Raw genomic sequence first — 24,661 nt, 5'->3', positions numbered from 1 at the left:
CTCCATTTGTTGCAAGTGCATGGTTGTAAAGTAAATTAACAAGTTCAACTTTTTAACGCTATTGGAAAACCAGAGAAATACCTGAAGATTTTTTTTTTTGTTTTACTTAGTGTTTGCAAAACTGTAATCTCAAAAAGTCATGTTGTGTAGAACTTAGCTCCAGAGAGTTTACTGTGTAGTTATGACATTTAAAATTAGCAAAGAAACAATTATCATCTTTTGGATGAGGATACATTTTAAAGTATATGTCTTCTCACATATTTAAAAACACTCTCATATGATTTTCTGTGTATTTGATTGACTGATTTTTGTGTGTTTTTGGACATTCAGTTCTCATTTTTTCCTGACTCTCCTCTGTTTATAGTTTCTTCTTTGCTTAGGTATAGTAGTTATTTATTTCGATGAATAAGTAAAGGCTGAAACCTTGTGGTTCACTCGAAAGTGCTTACAAATTTTAATTTATTGAACTAACCAAGAAAGGAACTAACATGACTTGTTAGTTTCTGTAGAAGAGATTGTTTTTTACTGAAAAGGAAAACTATTGGAAAGAGAACAGAAAAGTAGCATTACACATGAAATAAGTAAATAGTTACTATATTGAAATAGGCAAAAAGTTAAGTTAATGAGAAATACCATAGGACACTGAGCATAATCTCCCATAACTGTGAGGAACATTGTTCTCCACATTCATTTTAAGGAAACGAAAAGATCTCTGGTATGGTGTAGTGTGACATCATGGGTTGGTATGCCAACAGTATAAAAATGCAGATCTTATGCAAGAATAGTAGCAAGGTAATTCCCAGTACATAATTGGCATGTGCTCACAATCATTAATTACTTTGATATCGTGACAGTTTGACTCACATAATAGATATATGGTAAAAAATTGGTTAGACTTGATTTGTTGGCTTTATAGTAGTTAAACCACAAAACTACTGAGTCACATTTCTAGACTTATAGAACTCTTAAAGGGTTTGCACTTCAATGATGTATGAAAAATAGTCCAGTGAAAAGTTAAACTGTAGTCAAAGAAACAAATGAAAAGTGAAAGTAGACATCAGTGCACTTTATACTGGTTTTTATGAAAGTCTCTTGAGACTGAGAAGTATTTCATTTTAAATTGAGAGACTGTATACAGTTGTAAAGAGTTGCTTTTGTGCTGATTGGTCTTCATGAACTCAGCGCCTGGGCTTTAGCCCTTAATACCATCTGTCCATTTTATGTACAAGGCCAGGAGCCATGTTTAGTAAATATTAGGAATGGCACAGATCTCAGAACACCATTTTCTTATGGCACAGATCTCAAAGTGCCTCTCTATTAATGACTCAGATCTCAAAACACCATTGTCTTAATGGAACTGATCTCAGAACACCATTGCATTAACAGCACAGATCTCAGACACCAGTGTCTAATGGCTCAGATCTCGGAACACCCTTGTCTTAATAACATAGATCTCAGAACACCATTGTCTTAAATAGGGAAAAGACTGGTTTAAGATCATGAAAAATGCCTATAGTGACAATTTGCTCATATCTGTTAACTTGGAAAAATGAAAGAGATGTAAGGTTCTTCAGTCCTTAAAAATATTCCCATGGTAGACCCAAGGCTAAGATGCCACTGACATCAGTAAGAGTAAGTCTCAACTCTTCCAACATTTAATGCACTTTTTGATATAGTGTGAAGGATCTACAAGAGCATCACAGTTGTATTATTGTTTCTAATTGTCATATTATCAGGAAACAGATTGCCACTGTAAGTTTATGTAAGTATTTAAAAAAATCAACTTTTCTGCACTTTCTTTGTGCATTAGAAGGACAAAAATAGACCCTGTATCATTGTAATCTGCTCTCATATTGCTTTTTTATGATGAGGAAAACTGCTTACTCTATCTTGTTTCCAGAATAGAACTTAAAGAATATATACTGGACTACATTTTAGGAAATATACTGTACTGTAGGACAATTGAGGGAAGGCCTCTTAGACATCTTTTTAAGGAGTATGAACAAGCCTGCTCAGATTTTCTCCATCATTCCTGTAAAAGATTTGGTGTAGGAATTAAGAATGCTGTTAAATACAAAGAATGTGTACAGACCAGGTTGTGGGATAAGGCTTTGTTTGAGCACTTGCCTTCCCAATGTGTAGGCATAGGGTATTTGTCAGCTTTTTAAATCAGAAAATAACATAGGTCAAGAAGTAAGGTCAGATTGGGGCAGTGATGGATTGTCACAATTCACAGGTAACGGGTACCTTGTTAATATCTACATTGTTACTGTACATCATAATGACTGCTTTTGACATTTAGAGATATTGAAAACTAGTCCCAAACCACAACTCCACATCCACCTAAAATATTACTCAAGTATATTGATAATGAATAATTTCAAGTTGTACTGTAATAAGATTTAAATTAATGAGTGTATCAATAAATAAAACTGTGAGTCTGATTTAGCTGCCATGCTGTGTTTCAGTCCAGGCAAGTAATAACTAAATATATCTTATATACATAGTAAAGGTTCAGATAACAAAAGACATGGCTTGTGAATAAATATGTACACTGTGTACGTAACTAATAGTTAATAGTAGTTAGGAGTATTCTGTCACTTACAGTGTTTCATGCTGTTATTCTTCTTGGTTTCATACTCTGTAAATATAAAAGCTCATATAGTTTTTTTATGGAAGAACTTTGAATAACTCCTTCTTCAGCCATCACCCTGTAGTTGAGTTTTCTGTTTTTCCTCTTTAGGTTTGCTTGTATTTCTCAGATTTAATTTCCATTTTCTCTTCTAAATTGGTGTCCTTGTTTTCTGTTGCCTTTTGCCCTCTCATTTTTTGTTGCTTATTTATTTTCTGTGAGAGGGACTTCATTGTAATTTCTTTATCAGCTCATTTAAGATTTTTTTTTCAAACATTATCTGATTAAAGTCCATGCAGAACTGTTGACTTAACCTCTTCAACTTTTTATGCAAGTTCATTCATTTGTTGTATTCATCAACCTGTGTATATTTGCCCCATGTTTTACCCCTGTGGTATGTCGGGGAGTATATTTTAATCTTTGTAAGTGTTATTTTTGAAAAAAACTAGTTCTAGAGAAGGAACATTCTTGACCGTAGCCAGTGGAGACTGTGAATCAGCACTTGAATAATCATTTTTATGTGTTTGCTAGCCAGCCAGAGTCTTTGATTTCTGTCCCTTGTACAAATTTTTATATTAATTTAAGTTCCCTTGGCTAATAATGCTTCGTAATTGCATTTACATTGTATTTTGTATTAGCTGGTGGTTTTAGGATGGCCTGGCAAGCATTTCTGTTATTACATACCTTCTTTGAACTGGAGTGAGTAATAACTAATGAACTTGCATAATCATATATCACATGACCATCATGTCCAGTGTAATTTTCTAAATGCCTGATATGATACAACTTCACAAATCTGCTTGGTCTTTATCAGTCATCATACTTTTTACATTTTTCCCAGGTAAGCATCAGGATTAAGTGGCTATTAATGTTGCTTAGGAAAGTTTATTTTACCTTTGGTTTATTACTTGTAGTCCTCATGAGGATGGCAACTGAAATGTCTGTGTAATGGAGTATATTTCAGGATGCTATATATTGATTTTGCTTACAAAAATTTTTACTTGAATGGTTTAGGAAGGTAGACTAGGTTAGATCTTTAGATTTTGCTCATTATTATATAGTTGTTACAATTTTTTGTCACTAGTTACAAATAATGATTGTTTTACAGTATCAGTGATCTTTGTTTGCTAAGGTTATGGTTATATGAATGAAATTATTTGAAGTTATAAAGCAGATGCAGTTGTCAACCACTACTTGCAAGGTGATGGGCAATTACAGTACTTGGGTTTTGTTGATGACCAGTAATCAACACTTCTGGACTATTTTCTTAGGGCTTTAGTATTGCAGGGGTTGTCTTATGTCTGGTTGTGAAAAACTCCATAGATGTTCATTGTGTTGCATTTTGTGTGTGATCTTTTTTCGTAGGGTATTCGGGATATTCTGTACCACCCTGTTTTGGTAATTTGTAAGGTTTCCAAAGAGATGTATTTCTCAAGGTTCTTAAAACCTTCACATTAATGAGGATTAGGCAGCTGTTTTACCCTCCACTTACTTGGGTTGTCTCAGAATTGTTGGGTTGTGTCTAGTGTAAGTTTGAATTAGTTGCTAGCCTGTTCCTGATAGGTTATTTTGGAATTAAGAGGGTAAAATTAGTAAATTATTATTATGGTAGATAACAAGTACAACATTTCATCATTTTTTTGGAGATTACTTTGCAAACTCTGGGCAAAACTTCTAACTACTACCATTATGATTTCCTCACAAATATATCTTTATAGTATTCTCTGTATTTGTAATACAAAATTTTTGCATATTCTTCTTTTGTTATATGAACTGTGAGCACTATGGGTGTTACTCTTTCTCAGATGACTTATATTTTTTTACTGAAACTTTTTTTCAGGTATTATGCAAATTTTCAAAGTACTTACAACAAATTTGTACTGCATTAATACATACTGTAGTTTTACTTCTACTTGCTGCAGTTTAACCAGTCATATCCTAATGGTCTTTTGGTCAGGCCTTTAGACAAACCTTATAGGAGTGTGAATATTTCTGAGCTTTAATTTCCTCATGTCTGCTCAAGAACCTACTGCTTTAGCTGTGGCTAACTAATAAAGTGACAAATTAGAAGTTATGTATGGTTATAGATATTATTTGAATTTTTTCTTAGTCATTTTTTTGTTTTGTATGTCATGATGTGTTGTATTTGTTTTCAGTTGCAAACGCACCCGCGCTCCTCCCCACGCTCTCCACCTCTTTCAAGACCTTCATTTTCCCATCCTTTCTCCCATTCCTTGTCAGATGTACCCCCTCCCCTCCCATTACGTAACCGGAACCTAGTCACCCAAACTTCTGTTCCCAATATATCCTCCTCTTCCACATCCCTGAGTTGTGCTCCTCCACTCCCCCAAGACTTTCCCAACTAGAGAGAGCTGGGGAGGGAGGCCTAGCACAAAGTCTAGAGAACATTCATAAGGTGAAGAGTCTAACTCATGTAAGTTTCAGTTGATCCATGCAAAAAAAAAAAAAAAATAAAGTATTGTAATTCGTAGATTTTGTTGCTATGGGTGCTAAATTGTTTTCGTCTTGTAATAGTCTTAACTCTACAAATGCATTGTGTTTAATTTGCTTTGAAGCATAATTATTCTTTTTATATTATTTTGAATTTGTTGTAGATATGCTGATTTTTATTCTGGTGCTGGAATGTTAATTTTGCTTAAAATAGGAGAACTCTTGGTGAATCACGGTGAGTAATTTTTGTCTTGCTTTTGAAGAATGGCTTTTTCTGCACAGAGGTGCTATTAATTCCTGATGGTGTTGTCTTAAGTGCTGTTTTTGTTGAGGTTTGGTATTTCTGTTTCTTCTTGCATTCATTTTCTTAAAAGTAACACTATGAAAAGAAACAGGTGTTGATAACAAAGTTCTCTCCTTTTTTATGCCTTCATTGAATTTACTTGCTTTTTCTTATATGCAACATCTACATACATTCATTGCCAAGTTATGTACCAAAGACATTTGAATATCACTGAAATCTGAATGTATGTGAGTATTAGATAGATATTTAAAGTTCCTTTCTCATCTTATTATTATTCATTCTTGAATTGAGATGATGGTTGAGCATGTTTTATGCTGGTTTCAGCCATAAGAGTCAAAATATACTGTAGTTATGGTCATTTTACATCCTCAGAAATATAACTTGCACATCATGTGATAACTTACCAGTGCTTTTGCCCTGGTGATGTTTCTGGTACCGTAATTGAACACACTAATTTATTGTAAATTAATGTGATGGAAGGACATACTTTTGCACAATTGTCTATAGTATTAGTGCTCAAATTAGGCATAGTATTAGAAGTGATTATCTGTTTCAGAGTCTGAAATACTTATAATATGGGGCAAGGAATCCTAATATGGATTATATATGGATAGTTAGTTATTTGTATGTAACTATGAACAAGATTATGAATTTTTTTTATCATCAATAACATTTTGGTAGGTTTCCCCTCACAGCATTAGACATGTAGCTCACAGGCAAAATTCAAGGTTAGAGTAGTAATCAGAAAATTATAGGTGGTCAGTTACTTTGGAATTACAGCTAACATATAAGGTGCCAGATGTTCAAAAAGATCTTTTCTTATGTTTTGGGGGGTGGCTTGAAATATTCGTCAAAACCACATAAAACTTGTTATAGAATTTCCTAGTGATGACATTAGGTGAATTTTCTAGCACCAGAATCAAAAGAATCTTTAGGAAGAAAGTGGAATTAATTACCGAAAGTAAAGTAACCCCATTTCTTTTTTTTCTGATGAACAGAATGCATTGTGTTTATCTGTTCACATTATGAAAGTGGCATGCAGAAATGATGTAGTTTTCTATAATTTTTCAAGTTTTTTTTAGCATTTTTGATTAACATTAACACATAGCATGAGTGGTAGACTGAAGTACGCATATATTTTTCACTTTCATGTTGATTTTACTTTTATTTTAACATGGATGTAAATTACTAGGTTGTGTTTTCAGTGGTTGTTTTAATTACATTTTTTTAATTGTGCTTCTGGTATGAATAAAAAATTTGCTTTGTATTGTTTGCCTTGCATTTTGTAAGCATGATTAGATAGTGCATGTTTTATATTATAATGCATACTGGGATTTTGTAGTTTGTTAGATTTATTTTTAAATCTTGTTTATTCATTTTTTTTCCTTAGTAATAATTAGGATTTCTTATTTTAGGTTGTCTGTAATTGAAGGCACTAATTTTTTGTTTATTTTTCTTGTTATTTTGCATAAGAATGTTTTCTTTTGTTCATCATATAATTTGTAAGCATTTTCTGAATAGGTTTCCTAAATCCTTACAATAAGGGCTCTTAACATTTTGGTATCTTGCAGCTCCTGTTTTTTTATTGTAGGTTTTTTGTAAGTTGGTCATTGATGTTTAGCATGTTTTGGATAGGAATTGCTAATTTTACTTTAATTTTTCTGAACAAGTGTCCATATTTTGTTAGCAGAATACCTTATACTGTATTTACCTAAACGATTTGTAGCACAGACATTGTATGGTACTGGTAGGAAACTGAAAAGGAACTTGAGGTTTTCATTTGTTCAGGATCTTTTTAATGTTTCTGAGTCAGTGGATAGTCACCAGTTTGTTTTTATACCAGCCATTACCATACTTATGATTAATTGTATGTGGCTATTACAAAAAACTGCAGATGTGTTAAGTCCATCTTTAAAGTAGAAAATAATGGCAGGCAGCCAGTGCTGCATATGTGCAGGAGGATTAGGGTCCAATCCATGGGAAGCAACTAGAAAGGTCAGGAGGCCTTTACTTAAAATTAAATAAAATCTTAATTTAAATGGGAAGGATTGAGCTTCTGAAGACTCCAGAATTGGCTTGTTGAGATCCGTAGGATCTCCCAAAAGCACCTTGAGATTGATTAAGCGTCAAGATGCACATCTGTTAATGATACATGATACATAGGATTTTGTGTGTGTGGTAAAAATCCTAAAAAGTAAAGGTTGGTATACTCATACTGATACTATCTTAGAGTTCTCCTGAAAGTGATGAAAATGACACAAAGGATAGTAGTTATCTATGAAGAGAGACATAGAGTTCTGGGCAAGTGTTATCCCAACAAAAGTGCTCATAAATATGGTCATGTCACTTTCATGTGTGAATCTTGAAAAACCATTTTGTGGAGTTCAGAAAGTAAAGAAGTCAGTTGAGCTCTGACCCTGTGGGGATAATGACACCAAAAGCATAAAACAATGGACTTGGTAGATCCCTACCTGGCACTGAAGACAGCAATGGAGACAAGAGCTTCCGGAGAACTGACAGTCATAACAGAAACAGACTAAGGTCTGTTGTTAGGGCAGGAAAATCCAGCAGCAGCAGGAGGTGGCATGAAGGATGAGGACGCCTCATCTGAAGACGTTCGCTACTAAAGTGCCGCTTGTACATACAGCAATCCAAAATAATATTGTTCTTTAGACTAGTCCTTGCAAACTGTAAAATAAGGGTAGGAGAACACCTTTGACTCCTACAAGGACAGCATAAAGGTGCTGCCTGATCTTTTCTGTTAGCACAAGTATGTTGAGGCACAATGACAATGGGAATGAAATGTCAAAAACAAGATATTAAACAAACAAAAACTATGTAATAAGCTAAGAAGGCAAGAGAAAAGGTTACATTAATATCCCAAACACATGGTAAGCAAACCTCAGTTTAGAAATAATGTTAAAAGGCTAAGGAAAGCAACTGAATAAACTCGGAAAACAGTGACAGAGGTTGCATTGTTGAGCAAGTAAAAACTAAAAAAAAATTTAAACAAAAGAGCAGTAGGCTTCTCGTACTAAAAATTGTGTAATGTGTCAGTTGCCAGCCAAAAATTAACTGATTAAAAAACTTACAATATACAACACATCACACACAAGATGAGAATGAAATGGAAATGCACTGAAGAAGAAATTCCATCAAATAGTACATCACTAAAGTGCAGTAGAATTGCTGGTAAGTCCTGGAGAGAAAAGCAGCACATCTAATCAATATCATGGTGCTAATAAGGATTGGTATCAGTAGTGTAGCAGCAAGGATCCAGAAGTTGTGAGTTCCTGCCTCCCTGCCCTGTTATTTCTCTCTCAGATCAGATGACAAGATGATTAACAGTATAGTGTACCCTGAAAGCCATCCTTGCACATACATTACTGCTAGCTGACTGCAGTTTTCATTTGAAGTTGCTCAAGTGCTCAAGATTATTTCATGGCACACAAAATGGCTAATTATAAGAACAGTATGAATAAGTTAATTTTCAAAATACTATATCGTAAGATTTCCTTAGTATTAATTCGTACAGTCTAAGATAAGAAAAAACAGGAATGCATATAAAGACAAAACCAAATAGTAAGGCAAACATTATTGTATTAATAGTATCCAATGAAAAATCCTTGCTTAGCTATGTTGGAGAAGTCAGGAAAATCTCTGCTAAGGACCAAGAAATGGCAAAATTACCACATTCAAGCCAAACCAGGACACAAAAGGCTTAAAGGGGCATTAGTGAGTATCAAAGGAGGAAAAGGGCATACTTAAAGGGACACATCAATGAGATGAAAAGGCAATGCTGACTGAAACAAGGGCTTGGCATAGGCAGTCAAATTTTTCGTCTTTCAATCATGTCGGTGTAGCTGGGTCCCTTTTACATAGAATGTGGCTAATAGTGATTACTGTGTTTTCATGTAGCGAGCACATCCATATGATTAAATGATTAGCTTCATGAAAATGTAACTACTTGTTGGCAGTTTTTGAATGTACTTTCTTATAGACAGCTTTTAATCTAAATATTTTTTTTGTTGAATGTAAAAAACTTTCTTGTGCAGAATTTTTAACATACCTGACAGTTTCACGAGCAGGAATATTTTTGTGGTTATAATATATATTTAAATTAAAATGTTTGTGATTTAAGGTCATAGTACACTGGATAAGATTGTCTTGTAGAATTGCATTAGGTGTACTTATATCAAAAGTAGCTGATAAAGAGTTACCAGGTCTTTGATGTTTTTCTTAGCACAATGGCATTGATCCCAGAAATTTTTTCTTTTTATTTATAATGCAGTTAAATTTAGTCTCATTTCTACTCTTTGTCATTTAGCTTGCCTGAAATCATATTGAGCGTAACAATATCTTTTGACAATACAGTTAATAGAGCTAGTAATAAATCTAAACCCAGAAAATTTTCTATTGGTGTTAGACTGACATTTTACAAGCTTTTTCTTTACATCTTTTTCATATTATTGTAGGTATTCAAGAGTCAAAGAGGTTTTTATATATTAAAAATTTTGCATTACAGTTCTGTTATTTAACTCATTAGGTGTTTACTAAATTTATTCTGTAAACTAATAGACACTGTGTGGTTGCTGTGCTGTACATATAATAATGACTGCTCTACTTGTTAAATGCCTGTTTTTATGACATGGGTTATCTCCTCCCTCTGATAAGTTATTTGGAGACTTGCCTAGCACTTTCAGTATAGTCATTACTTATTATTCTTGTGTTGAGGACATCAGTCTTGTCTTTACTCTGAGGCTAGACAAGCAGTTGAACATCTGTATAAAAGTAATAGCATGATGGTCATGTTGCAAAGATAATGTGAAAGTGCTTGGAACTTACAGGATTGTAATTATGGTTGGTGAAATCTATATTGCAATGATCCTAAAACTCAATGTATAGGAGGTAAAAGAATAATATATAATTATTTATAGACTGCATTCCATTTTTTATTTTGGTAATATTGGGGGTTGGAGAATTACTTAGAAAACAAGTGTTTGTGATTATATTTTTTCCAGTTAGGAAGCTTTTATATTTTGATGGAACTGCTTCTGAAGCAAGGACCATAGACCTCACTATAAGTTTAAGTTATATGATCCAGTCAGAGAATGGCAAAGTGGAATTTGGCTACATGCCTCCACTTTGCATTTATATCAGTAACTTGTATGAGTCAGATTTGTTTCTTAGTTTTCAGTCCCCCCCCCACCTTATTTAACAATTTTCTAAATTCTCTTCCGTGAAAATACTCTGTTCTGTTATATATCAGATTACACTACCTTTCTGTCATTATTGTGGAGAAGTTGAACTAACCTGACTCATAATTCTAGGCTCCCTTAGGGTGGCCTGAAGGCTTTTTTCTTGAAAATTGGAGGAGTTGGACAGATAGGCAAAGAGAAACCAAAGAGAATACAGTACACATAGTTCATATACAAACAGCTTTCATAGCAGTGCCTCTACTGGGTCAGATATTTGATGCCAGGTGTATTAATTAATAGATAGAGAAAAACTAATAAAGATATTACAGTATATTATAGACAAGACATTGTATTATCCATATCAAACAAAAAGAATTCTAGTGTAAACTAATGTAGACAGTTTGGTAATGCCAGAAAGATTAGAAAAGAAGAAATAAGAAAAAAATATCACATTAATTAAAGCATTTGATACAAATCAAGCATGATGTACAAAAGAAAGCACAAGCATAAGATTTTAATTTACGGCAATATATTAAGGTAAGTCTTCAACTCTTTCTCAGTTGTGTGTAAAAGTGATTGAAATTTTTGAAGTTTTAAGAAAGTCTTGTGATTGTCCTAACACGATATCACGTTAATTGCTAGTGGTTTTAAAATAAATGAAATTTTGTTAGATATTTTTGCTTACCAGTTTTCTGTAGGGAATGAAGATTCTTATGCTTTTATCATCTACTAGTGCATAAAATTTTTAGAAATGAGGTTAGATATGAATCCTTGTGGCAAGAACTGGGAAATTTGAAATTTTAGCAACATTGTACATAAGGGTTGTGTATGTGGTATATAGGTTGAAGTTTTAGGGAGTTACTATTTTTCTTACTTAATGTGTGTAGATGACTAGTTATGTGGGAGCAGTTGTTTCTCAAGCACTTCAAAATGTTTAAGCAGATGTTGATTTCTTGTGTATTTTTACCAATTATAATTCTTTTTCCATGATAGAATACTGTTTAAGTTCCAAGTAATTGTTATCCATTATCGCTTTTGTCTTCAGTACAAGATGGACCTAATGACACTGTAAATGCTTGCATATTTTGTAATGCTTTTAGAATATGTTTGAACAGTTGAATTTATTTATTAATGTGCAGATTATTTTATTTATATATGTAATTCACATTTGTATTTAAATTTCAGTCAGCAAGTTCTGTTTCTGACCTGGGAGGTCGACCTCCGTCTCATTACCGTGCAAAGTCTAGCCCTGATCCTCTTGGTCTTCAGAGTAGTCCAGGCAAGTCCCTTTATGTACTTTATATCTTATACAGGCAGTCCCCGGTTATCGGCGGGGTTCCATTTCTGAGGGTGTGATGATAACCGAAAATCTGCGATTTTCAGCAATTTTCGGGGGTTATCGTCACCGAAAAGCGCCGATTTTCGGTTATCGGCGCCTCTGTTAGGTATGTATCGGCACCGATAAGCGGAAATCGGCAATTTTCGGCACTGAAAATAGACATGCCCCATAAAACTGGATCGCTGTTAACCAAGCCCGCCGTTAACCGTGGACTGCCTGTATTTGTTATTTTCCGTTATATAAAGTGGCATGGTTCCTTGATCGTAGAAAATTTAAATGATTGCATTTCACCAAAGTGACTTTTTCACAAGGTGTTGAGCTTTGTAATTTAGCCAACTGATCTTCATATGAACTTTGCTGCTATACTGAGCTTTAATCCATTCTGTCGGTTATTTTTCAGGTTCTTGTCGAATGAGTGTTACAGATTCAGTTAGTAGTGGTAGTATGACATCGAGTGTTGGCCAATTCAAGATTTCTGAAGACAACTTTATTGGCAAGCCACCAGGGACCCCTCCACCTCCGTATGCTTCCACAACTACTCTTCAGCTAACAGCTGATGAAGTAGATGAAAACTATTGTACCATACCTGATGATGTAAGTACAGTCAGTGACTTTGAAATTTTTTGGCATTCCTGTAAAGCTTGCATGTAGCTCTTGTGTAAGGTGATATGATTCCCAGTCTTGTGTTGTATTTCTTTCCCTTAAATTTATCTGAAGCTTAGGGAATAGTAAAATTTTTTTTTGTTCTAAAGTGAAATGGGTGTTTGAAATGGAAACAGATACAGATAGTGTTAAGATTTACTAGTTAATACTGTTAAGTAGGTACATCACAGTCACTTTAAACACATGGATTTTTTTATTAGGTATTGTGTGGTTATGTCATTATGTTGAGAATTCTTTTTATAGTAAAAAAAATTGTTTTTTTGGAATGCATTAATCATACATTAGCCTTAATCCATTGAACACATTCTGTCCCACCAACTTGAAAACTCTTGCATGGAGAAGAGACCACCTGTGTTTGCCAAGCTTACATTCAACAGAACCGAAAAGAAAAGGAAGGCATCAGTTCTTTGTGTGTTTCTTCAGAGTTTGTCAGCTCTTCTCAAGAGCACTGCTGTTTTCGCATTACCAAGATGTGCCATTCATTACTTTTTGTTCGCGTGCATATGTTATTCATCTGCTTCACATTGATGTCTTATGCTTAATATTTAGTACATTGGTGTGTTCTCCGCTGTTATGGTATTGTGAGTATTTGCTATTTTCAGTTGAAAATGGCTTGCTCTGTTTTTATTGTGGGCTTACATATTTGTCCATGTAGTAAAACTTCCATTTAACGATCTAACGGGCTGAGGGTAGGTCATATTCCGGAAAAGATTTTTTATGTACCGAATTTTATATTATTTCATCCCCAGTAAGTTCCTTTTTCTAGCAAAGTCATAACAATTTTTATATCTTGCATTTTACCTTCAACTCCCTTGCATAATGCTACTAAGTAATAACTGAAAACTAATAAAAACAGTTAAGTAAATTGTTAGGCAAGCCCTTCATAAAGTATGATTAATATAAATTTGTCAATATGTAAATGCAGCACATGACATATTTAAGCTAGTATTTGAATAAATGTCATATGTTTGTGTAAGCTCAGATATCCTACAACTTGTGTGGGATGGTGTAAGAATTTCGTATATTTTCTTATGAATACCAAATGAATAACAATATTGCAGTAATATTTGTTTAACAAGCCCTGCAGCGACATTCACAAAAATTTTAATAAATTGTTTATCAGATTGAATTTAGAGAAACTAAAATACAAATAAAAATCAGCATAAAAACTTATGTAAACGTGTATATGGTACTAATTTTTTTGTCGTCCTTGTGTTTATTGTTGCATTCATTATTGTATTTAACCCTTTAACGCCGAAGCCCTGTTTACAAAAACGTCTCCCGTATGCCGGCGGCATTCAGTGAGTTAGCGCTGAAGCGGAAAAAAAGTTTTTTTCAAAAAATCACAGCACACTTAGTTTTTAAGATTAAGAGTTAATTTTTGGCTCATTTTTTTTGTCATTGCCTGAAGTTTAGTATGCAACCATCAGAAATGAAAAAAATATCATTATCATATATAAATATTGGAATATATGACAGCAAAAAAAACTCATATATAATTGTATACAAATCGCTGTAAAGCAAAACGGTTAAAGCTAATGAGTTAATTTTTTAGTTGTATTGTACACTAAATTGCGATGATTTTGGTATATAACAAATTTTAAAACGATCAAAGCAACACAGAGAAAATATTATCACAAAATGATGCATGAATTCGTGCAGTGGACGTAAAAAAATGTTTTTCAAAAATTCACCATAAATTGAAATATTGTGCTAGAGACTTCCTGTTTGTTGAAAAATGAAGCTAATTGATTGAATATTACTAGACTGTAAGTGTTTTAGCTTACAATTGCAGTTTTCGACCATTTCGTCGAGTTAAAGTTGACGAAAGTCGAATTTTTTTATTTATCATGATTTATATGGAAATATTTCAAAACCGATAAAAGCTAAAACCATGAGTTATTTTTTGTTGTATTGTACATGAAATTGCACACATTTTCATATATAAAACTTTATGTAACGACTAATATAAAGCGGTACAAATATTACGACAACGAGGCGAAAGAGTTTCTGAGATGTTGGCCGAGTTACCGCGCAAGAGCGTAAGGAAAATGTTTTTAAAAAATTCACCATAAATCGAAATATTATGCTAGAGACTTCCAATTTATTGCAAAATGAATTAAATGATTGAACATTACTAGAATGGAAGAGTTTTAGCTTACAATTGCGTTTTTTGACCATTTCGGTCGAGTTAAAGTTGACCGAAGGTTGAAATTTTGGCAGTTATCGTGATTTATGTGAAAATATTTCAAAACTGATAAAAGCTACAACCATGAGCTATTTTCTTTTGTATTCTACATGAAATTGCGCACATTTTCATATATAAAAGTTTATGTAACGACTAATGTAAAACGATGCAAACATTACGACAACATGATGAAAGAATTTCTGAGATGTTCGGCCGAGTTACAGCAGCAGAGCGTAAGGAAAAAAAATTTTTTTCAGAAATTCACCATAAATCGAAATATTGTGCTAGAGACTTCCAGTTTGTTGCAAAATGAAGGTACATGATTGAATATTACTAGAATGTAAGAGTTTTAGCTTATAATTGCATTTTTTACCATTTCGGTCGAGTTAAAGTTGACCGAATCTTGAAATTTTGGCAGTTATCGTAATTTATATGAAAATATTTCAAAACTGATAAAAGCTACAACCATGAGTTATTTTCTGTTGTATTCTACTTGAAATTGCGCACATTTCCATATATAAAACTTTATGTAACGACTAATATAAAACAGTGCAAACATTACGACAACGTGTGAAAAAGAATTTCTGGCGGACGTAAGGAAAAAGTTTTTTCAGAAATTCACCATAAATCGAAATATTGTGCTAGAGACTTCCAATTGGTTGCAAAATGAAGGTAAATGATTGAATATTACTAGAATGTAAGAGTTTTAGCTTAAAATTGCGTTTTTTTTTACCATTTTGCAAAATGAAGGTTGAGTCAAAGTTGACTTAAAATTGGTTGAAGTTTTAGCAGTTGACGAAGGTTGAAGTTTTGGCAGTTATCGTGGTTTATATGAAAATATTTCCAAACTGATAAAAGCTACAACCATGGGTTGTATTTTGCTGTATTGTACATGAAATTGCACACATTTTCATATATAAAACTTTATGTAACGGCTAATATAGAACAGTGCAAAAATTACAACAAAATGACGAAAGAATTTATGAAATTTTCGGCTGAGTTACCGCCCGTGCGTAAGAAAAATTTTTTTCAAAAATTCACCACAAATCGAAATATTGTGCTAGAGACTTCCAATTTGTTGCAAAATTAAGGTACATGATTGAATATTACTAGAATGTAAGAGTTTTAGCTTACAATTGCGTTTTTGACCATTTCGGTCGAGTCAAAGTTGACCGAAGGTTGAAATTTTTGTAGTCGACGTATGGTACGTCCACTCGGCACCCAGCAGACAATTTTAGTCGACGTATGATACATCCAATAGGCGTTTAAGGGTTAACATCTTGCAAGATATCCCCTAGATATCTTCATTATTTAGATATCTTCATTATTTATATCTAAATAGAAGAGGAATTATAAAAACAATAATGACTCAGCAGTGGCTATTCTTATCAAATAAGTTTAAGGCAGTTCAGTTTACCTCCTTCAGACAATTGTACCCTACAAAAGAAATTGCGGATATTTTGCTGTACTACAACTCCTAATTTAATAATCATTTTGTTTCTGAATATTTCTCTTTCGTGAAAACAGTGTAAAATCTATGATCCAAAAATAGTGCATGTTTAAGGTATTGTGTTTAGCAAACCAACTTCTCCTTAGCCATAAAATATAACTTGGAACCCTCTGCTGTCTCTAGAGCAGGGCACTTTGCTTTGTCAAAACCTTTTTGTGATGCTGTGGATAATCCCTTGAGTTTATTCATTTGGACAAATTGTTTTTGTGAAGCATGTCTTACCAATTGAGAGGGATCCATTTTAGTTATCCTATCCACCTTATGCGTTCATACCTGATGGTTCAGGCACACTTGAAGGTGTGTTCTTTTGGAGTACTCTCCATTATGCTATGTGCTTTGTGAGCTTACTTCGTAAGGGTAATATTTTGCAATACAAGCCGATACCTACTGAAGCTTCCATAATTCTGATTGGTCCATTAATGCTCAACTTCCTGTTGCTGTTAGGTATTGGATTGCTTGCCACTGGGTCTGATGTCTTATTATGTGACTGCTGAGTTGTCCTCCCTCCTAAATTGTGGTTCAGGTTATTTTATGATAAATGAGTTTGTAAGAACCATTGTTTTTACAAAGAATCACTTTTTCTACCAGCCCACTGATCTTAAATTTAGTTCCTCCCTCTTTCCCCACACCCTTGGAGCTGGAGGCTGTACACAAAAGAATAAAGCCTTCCTTCTCTTCGTGGCCAGTGAAGCCAGAGCTGGCGCCACTGCACTGTGGCTCTTTTCTCCATGCAAGATCTTTCAAGTTAGTGTGACTGGAGTTGTTCACATTATTATTATAATTATATTATTCAGAAGATGAACCCTATTTATATTGAAATTCAAGCTCCCAAAAAATGTGGTGTTCATTTGAAAGAAGTAACAGAAGGTAATAGGAACTATGGAAAGAAGAGATCAGTTATTAGAAAAGAAAAAATAAATCAACAAATTAATAAATGAAAAATGGAGTAAGGTTGTTATTATTAATGGATTTGTAGAAAAAGATGTTCTATTGTAAAAGCATTATATTAATGCCATAGGAGTTTTCAACATTATCATTGAGTGATATAAAGGAAAATCATATGTTTAATTGTCCTAATGGCAAAGTGGTGTGCTTCTGCTCTCTCCCTTCTGTTCACTGTATTTAAGCTCAATGACACTAGTCCAGTGTACTAAATGCTGTGTACTTTCATTTATTAATTTTGCTTTGTGTAAAATTAATTTTGCTTTGTGTAAAATTAGTATTTTTAGTTAGTTGCTCCTAATTCACTCGAATTTAAATATCCTTACAAACATCTTCCTTACCACAGTTTAGAGAAACACTTTTTCCCTTAGAGTTGCTCCTAATTCACTCGAATTTAAATATCCTTACAAACATCTTCCTTACCACAGTTTAGAGAAACACTTTTTCCCTTAGTGTAAGTATTTATAATTTGGCTTGAAATCTGTCAGTACTGCAGTTGGGAATTTAGAATTATGGTATGGATTTTATTTCTAGCGTACACTGTCACTGGTATGGGAATTAAGGGAGTAGTCATAGATTATGACCCTATTTTTGTATACTGTACAAAGGTTTTTTATGACTGGCCTAGCAATTCAGAGATTACATATTAGTTTCTTTAAAACTTTCAGTTTTCAAAAAAAGAATTATCCTTAACTTTGGGAAATTCTATTGGGCATTTAGGTAGTTTGAAAAATTGAGGTTGTTGAAATACTTTACCTGATGCAATACAAATTTCAGTGTAGTTTGACCCATTCTTATTTAATAAAGGGAAAGGTTTTGTTGGATATTGCTTAATTAAAATGGAGGTAAAACTACACAAGATATTCCTTATAGATTGTTAATGTAATTTGGGCCATTTACCAAGTACCTGCAATTGGTAATTAGAGGTTTTTCATTGAATTCAATATAATGGGCAAGAAAAGCTGGGGAGAGACAGCATACAAAAATAGGGCGCAATTTATTAGTTTTTGTGCTGCAGATAATTTCGTAATTGGTGGCACTGTTTTCCAACATAAGGACATTCATAAATACACTTGTACATTACCAAATGGCAATTACAGATACCAAATAAGTAAGTCATTAATCATGAGAAAAAGAATGCTGGGGAATGTTAGAGGGCAGATTTCAGCAGTGGTCACCAACTTGTTACCAAACTAAACCTAAAATTAAAAGGATGCATAAAATGTTTTCACATAATCCAAGTTTAATGCAGTAAAATGTTTTGAAGATAAACATCAAAAGGCTTTTGCTGTTAACTGTCAAAATAGATTTGCAGTAATACCCATATCTGAGGAGGTACAGATAATCAGTGAAGATTGCATTAGAATGAGGATTTGCTATGGTCTGCAGGAAAAGATTCACTGGGATATAGGGTGACAAGATATAATCCTTGAATGTCTTATTGCTTATAAATTATATGACCTGACTTACAATTTATGACCTGACTTACAAGAATGTAACTGAGAGTTGGGGTGAACCAGATCAAGTATATGCTGTGCTACAAGATGGGTATTGTATTCTTTTCAAGGGACTTGTGCATTTGGATATTTGAAAACCATGAATGTGGACCATTTAGAAGTTTTTATAAAAAAAATAAGGGTGGTTTTTATCAAGAATGATATTTTTAAATATGTAGCGCATCACAGTTACTTTGATACTTACCGTATATTTTGATAATATTTTCCAGTGAGAACGTGCTGGCATATTTGAAAATAATAGTACAGTTTTACATATCATCTTTAGTTGAGTTCATGCTCTATTGAAGTATTTTAATACCATATGAGGCTTAGCCATTTCCTTTTTTATAACACTGAGATCATGTTCTACCCATCATAGGTTAGAATATTTTTTGTGCTCAATTTCAGAGTTATGTTTAGTTTCATTTATAGGTAGCTTAGTTATTATTGAGGTGCAACTGTTGCTAAGTCTTTTTGTTGAGGTCAGCAAGCTTTTGGTTAATGTGAGACAGCTGCGATTATTAGATTTATATTTATTCTTCAACTCAAGCATTAAGGAAGTCAAGGGTTTAGAGTAGTTTCGCCAACAGTTTGTGTTCACTTAGTTATACTAGCAATCTTATTTGCACTTTTACTTTCATTTTACAATTTGGACATCTGCTTTTGGAATAGATTAACTTCTTGAATCCCCCTTTACTTGTAACTAAAGTCATTTCATGTGTTATTTTACCAGAGATGAGACCATTAACTCTCTTGTTTAAAAGCAACTTGCTGTCCTTCTTAGAAGAAATTTTGAACTGTTTCTTGTTCCTGGTTATGGTAGCAGCTGAATATCACCCAAGAATTTGCAGAATTTACAATTCTTATTCTTTAGTTTTTATTAATTAACTATCATTGAGTAATTGAAATTCTTGCACTGAATAAGTAGCCTTGGCTATTTCTTCATTTTCATGAATTTTTGTTTGCATTTTAACTGTAATCAGCTGTTATGCCATTATTAGCAGTTTCCATGTTATTTCCTGGAAGTTTCTACTAAGGATAACACTACTGAAGTAAATTTCATCCCTTGATTGTCCTAGGCTTCTGCTAAATAAATTCACACTGTATTGTTTGAAACTAGTCACAGCTGTCTCTGCTTTCCTTGGTGATTTGTATTATGTCTTGCTTCTTTGCTTAATAACACCATATCCTAATTTGTACTTTTGGGGGGTAGGGTGATGGTGGTGGAGATTTTGCACCGTCGGCTCCTCCCCTATCTCCCACTCCTCCTCCCCCTTTGCCGAGCCGACCAACCTTACCCGGCCTACCACCTAAACCGGGATCGCATCATTCAAGCCCTTTTACTTCCCAGGTCACAAGCCCTACAAGCCCTAATGGACAGGTAAAATGATACCACATCTTGAGCTTTCATCAGATGAATATCTCACGTATAATTTTTTTATTAATTTGGTTCCTCGTTTTAGCTTTGCTTATGTTTGTGTATGCGTGTGTGAGTTTAATGTGCCGCTCAGTGTTCTTTGTTAAGCCCCTTGCTTTTCTTCAAAACAGTATAATTTAATCTTATGTGTTATAAGATTTTGGTATCTCTGGATGAACGTTTTTCTTAGTCTTGTTGTTTTCAGTTAACTAAAATTGCTTTGACTAACTAAATAGTTGTTTGATATCTTTTGCTTTTTAAATAAAAAACCTTAATGACAGTTTAAATCTAAAGTATATGAAGATACAAACTACACTAATTTAGATTGTTGTCTGTGTTAATAGGAATCCACAATGCACCATCATTTTTTAGATAGCCATAGAACTTCATGGGTTCATAATCATTATCTTAACCTGGTCACCAAGTGTAAAGTTACTTCATGTATTTTGTAATGTTATTAAACTTTTGTTTCAGACAGTGAGTGTGATTTTGTTGTATTGGAAATATTGGAAATACATACAGAGCCTTGTACACATAGTGAAGGAATTACAAGCAACTTTTCTGATTTGTACAAATTTATACTTGAGTAATATAAACTTTTAGAGATTTATTGTACTTATCTATTTGGGTTAAAGTCATTATTATTATTATTATTATTATTATTATTATTATTATTATGCAGGTGAACACATATTGAGCAGAGACTGAGAGAGAGCTTAATTATCTTCTCATTTTCAGTAAAAAATTGGCTCTAGATATGTAAATTAGACCACAATTGAACTTGAAAAATAATGATTTTGAAAACAGGAGATTTTGGGCATATGATATATTATAAAGATATTTGAGAGCTCCAACTTTCATTGTTGAAGCCTCACAGGACTCATTCAAAAGATTTACCCTATTTTTAAAAGGACAGTGAGAGTTACAGCAGCGTAAAATTGATGTTGGTCAGGTAGGCAGGAAGAAACTGAAAGGAAGGGATGAAATTTAAAAAGGAAGACTGGATGCTGGTGGGACTGATTCAGCAGACTGTGCAGAGAATCTTAAGTTGTTATCAGAAACATTATTGTGTCAACTTTTCCATTGTATAGGAGTAGGCACCCAAAATAAGTTCTGTCCAATCTTCTTTATCGTGTCCTCTTGCCTGTACTCTCATCAGATCAAGGGAATCATTATAGGAAATGAATATGCTGATAACAATGCCTTACATGTATGCTACCAGATTTTGTGTGTTATAGTTACACAGTACAGTATTTGAATGTATTTATCAGTATTCACTTGCACCCATAATTTCTTTTATAAATTGCAGCATATCCATGTACACTATCATGTGGTTTATGAATTAAATATGAATACTTATCATGAGTTTGTTTTGAGCATCAAAACCAGATTTTTCATTGACACAAGTTGTACAGGGTTAGAAGCAGTGGGCTTTTCAACAAAATGTTGACTTGGATATCATCAGAAGCAAGTTGTCATATATTTTTAATGGTTTGTTGATATTGGAATTGTGTTCATAGCTGTAGGGCACATACTCACATGCACACACACACTAGCATTGTAGATTTATCTGTATTTTATAGTTATGAAGGTTGTGATTCATGAATTGAGAGCATTATGACTATTTAGCTCAAAAAGAATGTGTATTTTCTCAAGTTATTCTAGAATGTTATAAAGTATGTAAAACTGATCACTGAGTAGGATTTAGAGATTCATCAAGGTATGGCTGTGAGAACTTGTGTTTTAGTGCAAGCCAAAAATCAAAATAGTGCTGTGGAGATTTGTACTGGTACATGCAGTAATACAATTGGTGTGAATTAGATTTTATTGTAGTTGAATTTTTTTGGTGATTTTAAGTTTTTGTAGGATAGAATTTGCTTTTATCATTATTCATGAAGCTGAGTGACATTTCTTTGTCTAATTTGCTGTGTATTATTATCATTATTATTAGTGAATAATTTAACTTGACAAATAAAATATTGTTTTCTGATTTAGGTTGTGGGCCCTCCAATTATGGTGGAAATTATGCAAACGCAACCTATTCTTAGTATGGAGGATGAAGAATTTTCTGATCCTGAACCTGTAAGTACCAAAATATGTATTAATAGGTCCCAGTTAATTTTGATGAGTTTCCATACAATTTCCACAATTTTGTTTAGTTTCTAGATAATTATGCTCGTATTTATATGTAGTTCAAATTTTGGGCTTGTAAAATCAGCATCAGGTTATACAAATAGGTCAGTGTAATGTTGCAAAGATTTTTGTATGTTTTCTTTGCTTGCAAAATATTTTATCCGAATCTGGTATATTATTATTTCATCAACTCAGACACATTCTGATTTTGACCCTATTGCTCTTCAAACTCATATATCTTTAAATAACCCTGCTTTGTATGAAGAGAGTCAGTCAAACAAGTTTTTTCCTTGACCCAAGGTAATAGTCAGGTTCAAGGCCTCAGACCCAAGGTAATAGTCAGGTTCAAGGCCTCAGACCCAAGGTAATAGTCAGGTTCAAGGACTCAGACCCAAGGTAATAGTCAGGTTCAAGGCCTCAGACCCAAGGTAATAGTCACGGTTCAAGGCCTCAGACAGTAAAAATATTCTTAGCTAGGCATTAATTGTTCGGCAAAAATATTAGATTTGATGCTCTTCCTGCTTAGTCGGCCATCTAGTTATATGCTGGAAGAGTTTTTCTTCCACAGTTTAAAATTGTGTAAAGTACTGTTTAGAAATATATTTACAGATATGGCTTTTAAGTGGAGAGTATCTCTTGTGCAGCTGAACAGTTGAGTAATTGTAGTTGCAAGGTTAGCCATATGGCTGTGCTAGTGAGTGAGCGAGGGCACCAGCAAAACTCTTAGCTTGTAAGGTGTCACTTTATCTTTTGACAGTGTTGTGTAAAATGCTACTGCTCTTGCAAAGCAATCATTTGTGTATGTAATGCTTGTGTTGTCAAAGAAAGAACTTTTAATTGGATAGATTTTGATACAATATTTCAAATGTTTTTAGTTGCCCTCCTGAAATGGGGTCTGTGATTAGGGAAAGTAATTGATTTTTTCCTTTTTACAGCTTGAAGACCATGGCCCATTCCAGAGTTTAAGTAGATTATGGAACCACAATGCGTACTTAGCGGTTTTCATGAATTATGTACTATCTAACTGCGATTCTTCCAGTTTGGTTAGTATGATTTTGTTTAAATAGAAATGTGTTGTTGCATTAAGTATTTTATGAATAAAATCTTATGGAATTGTAAATACTGTTTTGTATAATTTAACATTTTCAGAGAAAATTAATGTATTTAATCCTATCTTTTACCTATTTACCTGTGATACAGAGGGATAATGAGAATGATCTAATATTTCTTTTTTTTTATTTTTTACAGTTTTTTTATGTAATAACGCATCTTTATAAAGAAGGTGTAGGAAAAGATATGAAGAGATGGGCTTATGAAATTACTTCAAGTTTTTTATATCCTGGTGCAGTGAGTATTGTTTGCCTCACTTATAGTATTTAAATTAAATATAATTTTGTAATGTCACTTTCTGATGAAATCTTCTGTAGTGTTATGTACAGGATATAGAGCTCACTGATAATATTTGTTTAATTGCAGTACTGTTCATTTATGTAATGTTAAAATTGTGAATTCTCATGTTGATCAATATTGATGTTTTGCAGCCTCTTCGGTTAAGTAATACTGACGAAACGGTCTTACATGAAATAGACGAAACTCTACAAAACGAATTAGACAAAGAAGAAATTCTTCGTAAGGTAAGCTTGAGAAATGTAATCCTTAAACAGTATCGATTTATTGAAAAGCATAAAATTAGCTTCCTATTAAATGCTCACAGAATTTCATAAGGCCCTAAACTATTTGGTTCATAGCTTCATGGTTTCATTTGACTAATCTGCCATAATTGTTGGGTATGTAGCCAATATGTTACTGTATGTTAAAGTAGCCTTCACCAGATGTTTGCTTTACAAGTTATCTATATTAGAATTTCTGATTCAGAATAGTCAAGAGTCAGCTTTAGTTCCTGTTACTTAATTTCCTCTTTCTGTGTCTACAGGTATTTTGGAAGGCGCGTCAAAAATGTAGAGAAGATTTGAATGAACAGTTAGCGGATTTCAGAAATAAAAGAAGTGCGGGTCTTGGGTCTATATTTGGTCCTCCTGACCATTTATTAGAAGAAAGTATTCATAATAAAGCCAAAGAAGTACACATTGTGGAACAACTTTTAGTGCCTTGTTTAGAAACTGTATCGTAAGTATCAGTGATTATGTGTTTCCATTTTCAAAATGACACCCTTTTAAATGCCAGAGTTTACTGCTTTGCTGAAGATCTAAAATCTTTCAAGTGTTTAAAAGATTGGATGAATAGATGCTTTCAGGTAAATAATTAATACCCTGTAATAATACAACCAGTACTTTAGCTTTCACAATATTCCACATTTAACAATCTAACCTATACCTTATACTTATTCAGTTTAAGAGATGTATCCACAAAATGCAACACATGTAAAAG

The 24,661-nt window shown here is 33.4% G+C and overlaps 1 protein-coding gene across 1 annotated transcript in view; it reads left to right on the top strand.

Moving 5' to 3' along the window:
* Nucleotides 1–24,661, top strand: part of RhoGEF2 (Rho guanine nucleotide exchange factor 2) — an 808,005-nt gene that overhangs the window by 48,921 nt on the left and 734,423 nt on the right. Inside the window, 10 exon segments of the mRNA XM_067122600.1 lie at nucleotides 4,789–4,972; nucleotides 4,975–5,066; nucleotides 11,771–11,864; nucleotides 12,325–12,518; nucleotides 19,937–20,104; nucleotides 22,136–22,222; nucleotides 23,209–23,316; nucleotides 23,522–23,620; nucleotides 23,815–23,907; nucleotides 24,207–24,400. Coding sequence (XP_066978701.1) covers nucleotides 4,789–4,972; nucleotides 4,975–5,066; nucleotides 11,771–11,864; nucleotides 12,325–12,518; nucleotides 19,937–20,104; nucleotides 22,136–22,222; nucleotides 23,209–23,316; nucleotides 23,522–23,620; nucleotides 23,815–23,907; nucleotides 24,207–24,400 — 1,313 coding nt within the window.

The sequence above is a fragment of the Macrobrachium rosenbergii genome, chromosome 20 (assembly GCF_040412425.1).
Source record: "Macrobrachium rosenbergii isolate ZJJX-2024 chromosome 20, ASM4041242v1, whole genome shotgun sequence".
NCBI lineage: Eukaryota > Metazoa > Arthropoda > Malacostraca > Decapoda > Palaemonidae > Macrobrachium > Macrobrachium rosenbergii.
This window is presented reverse-complemented; position numbering and strand designations above follow the sequence as displayed.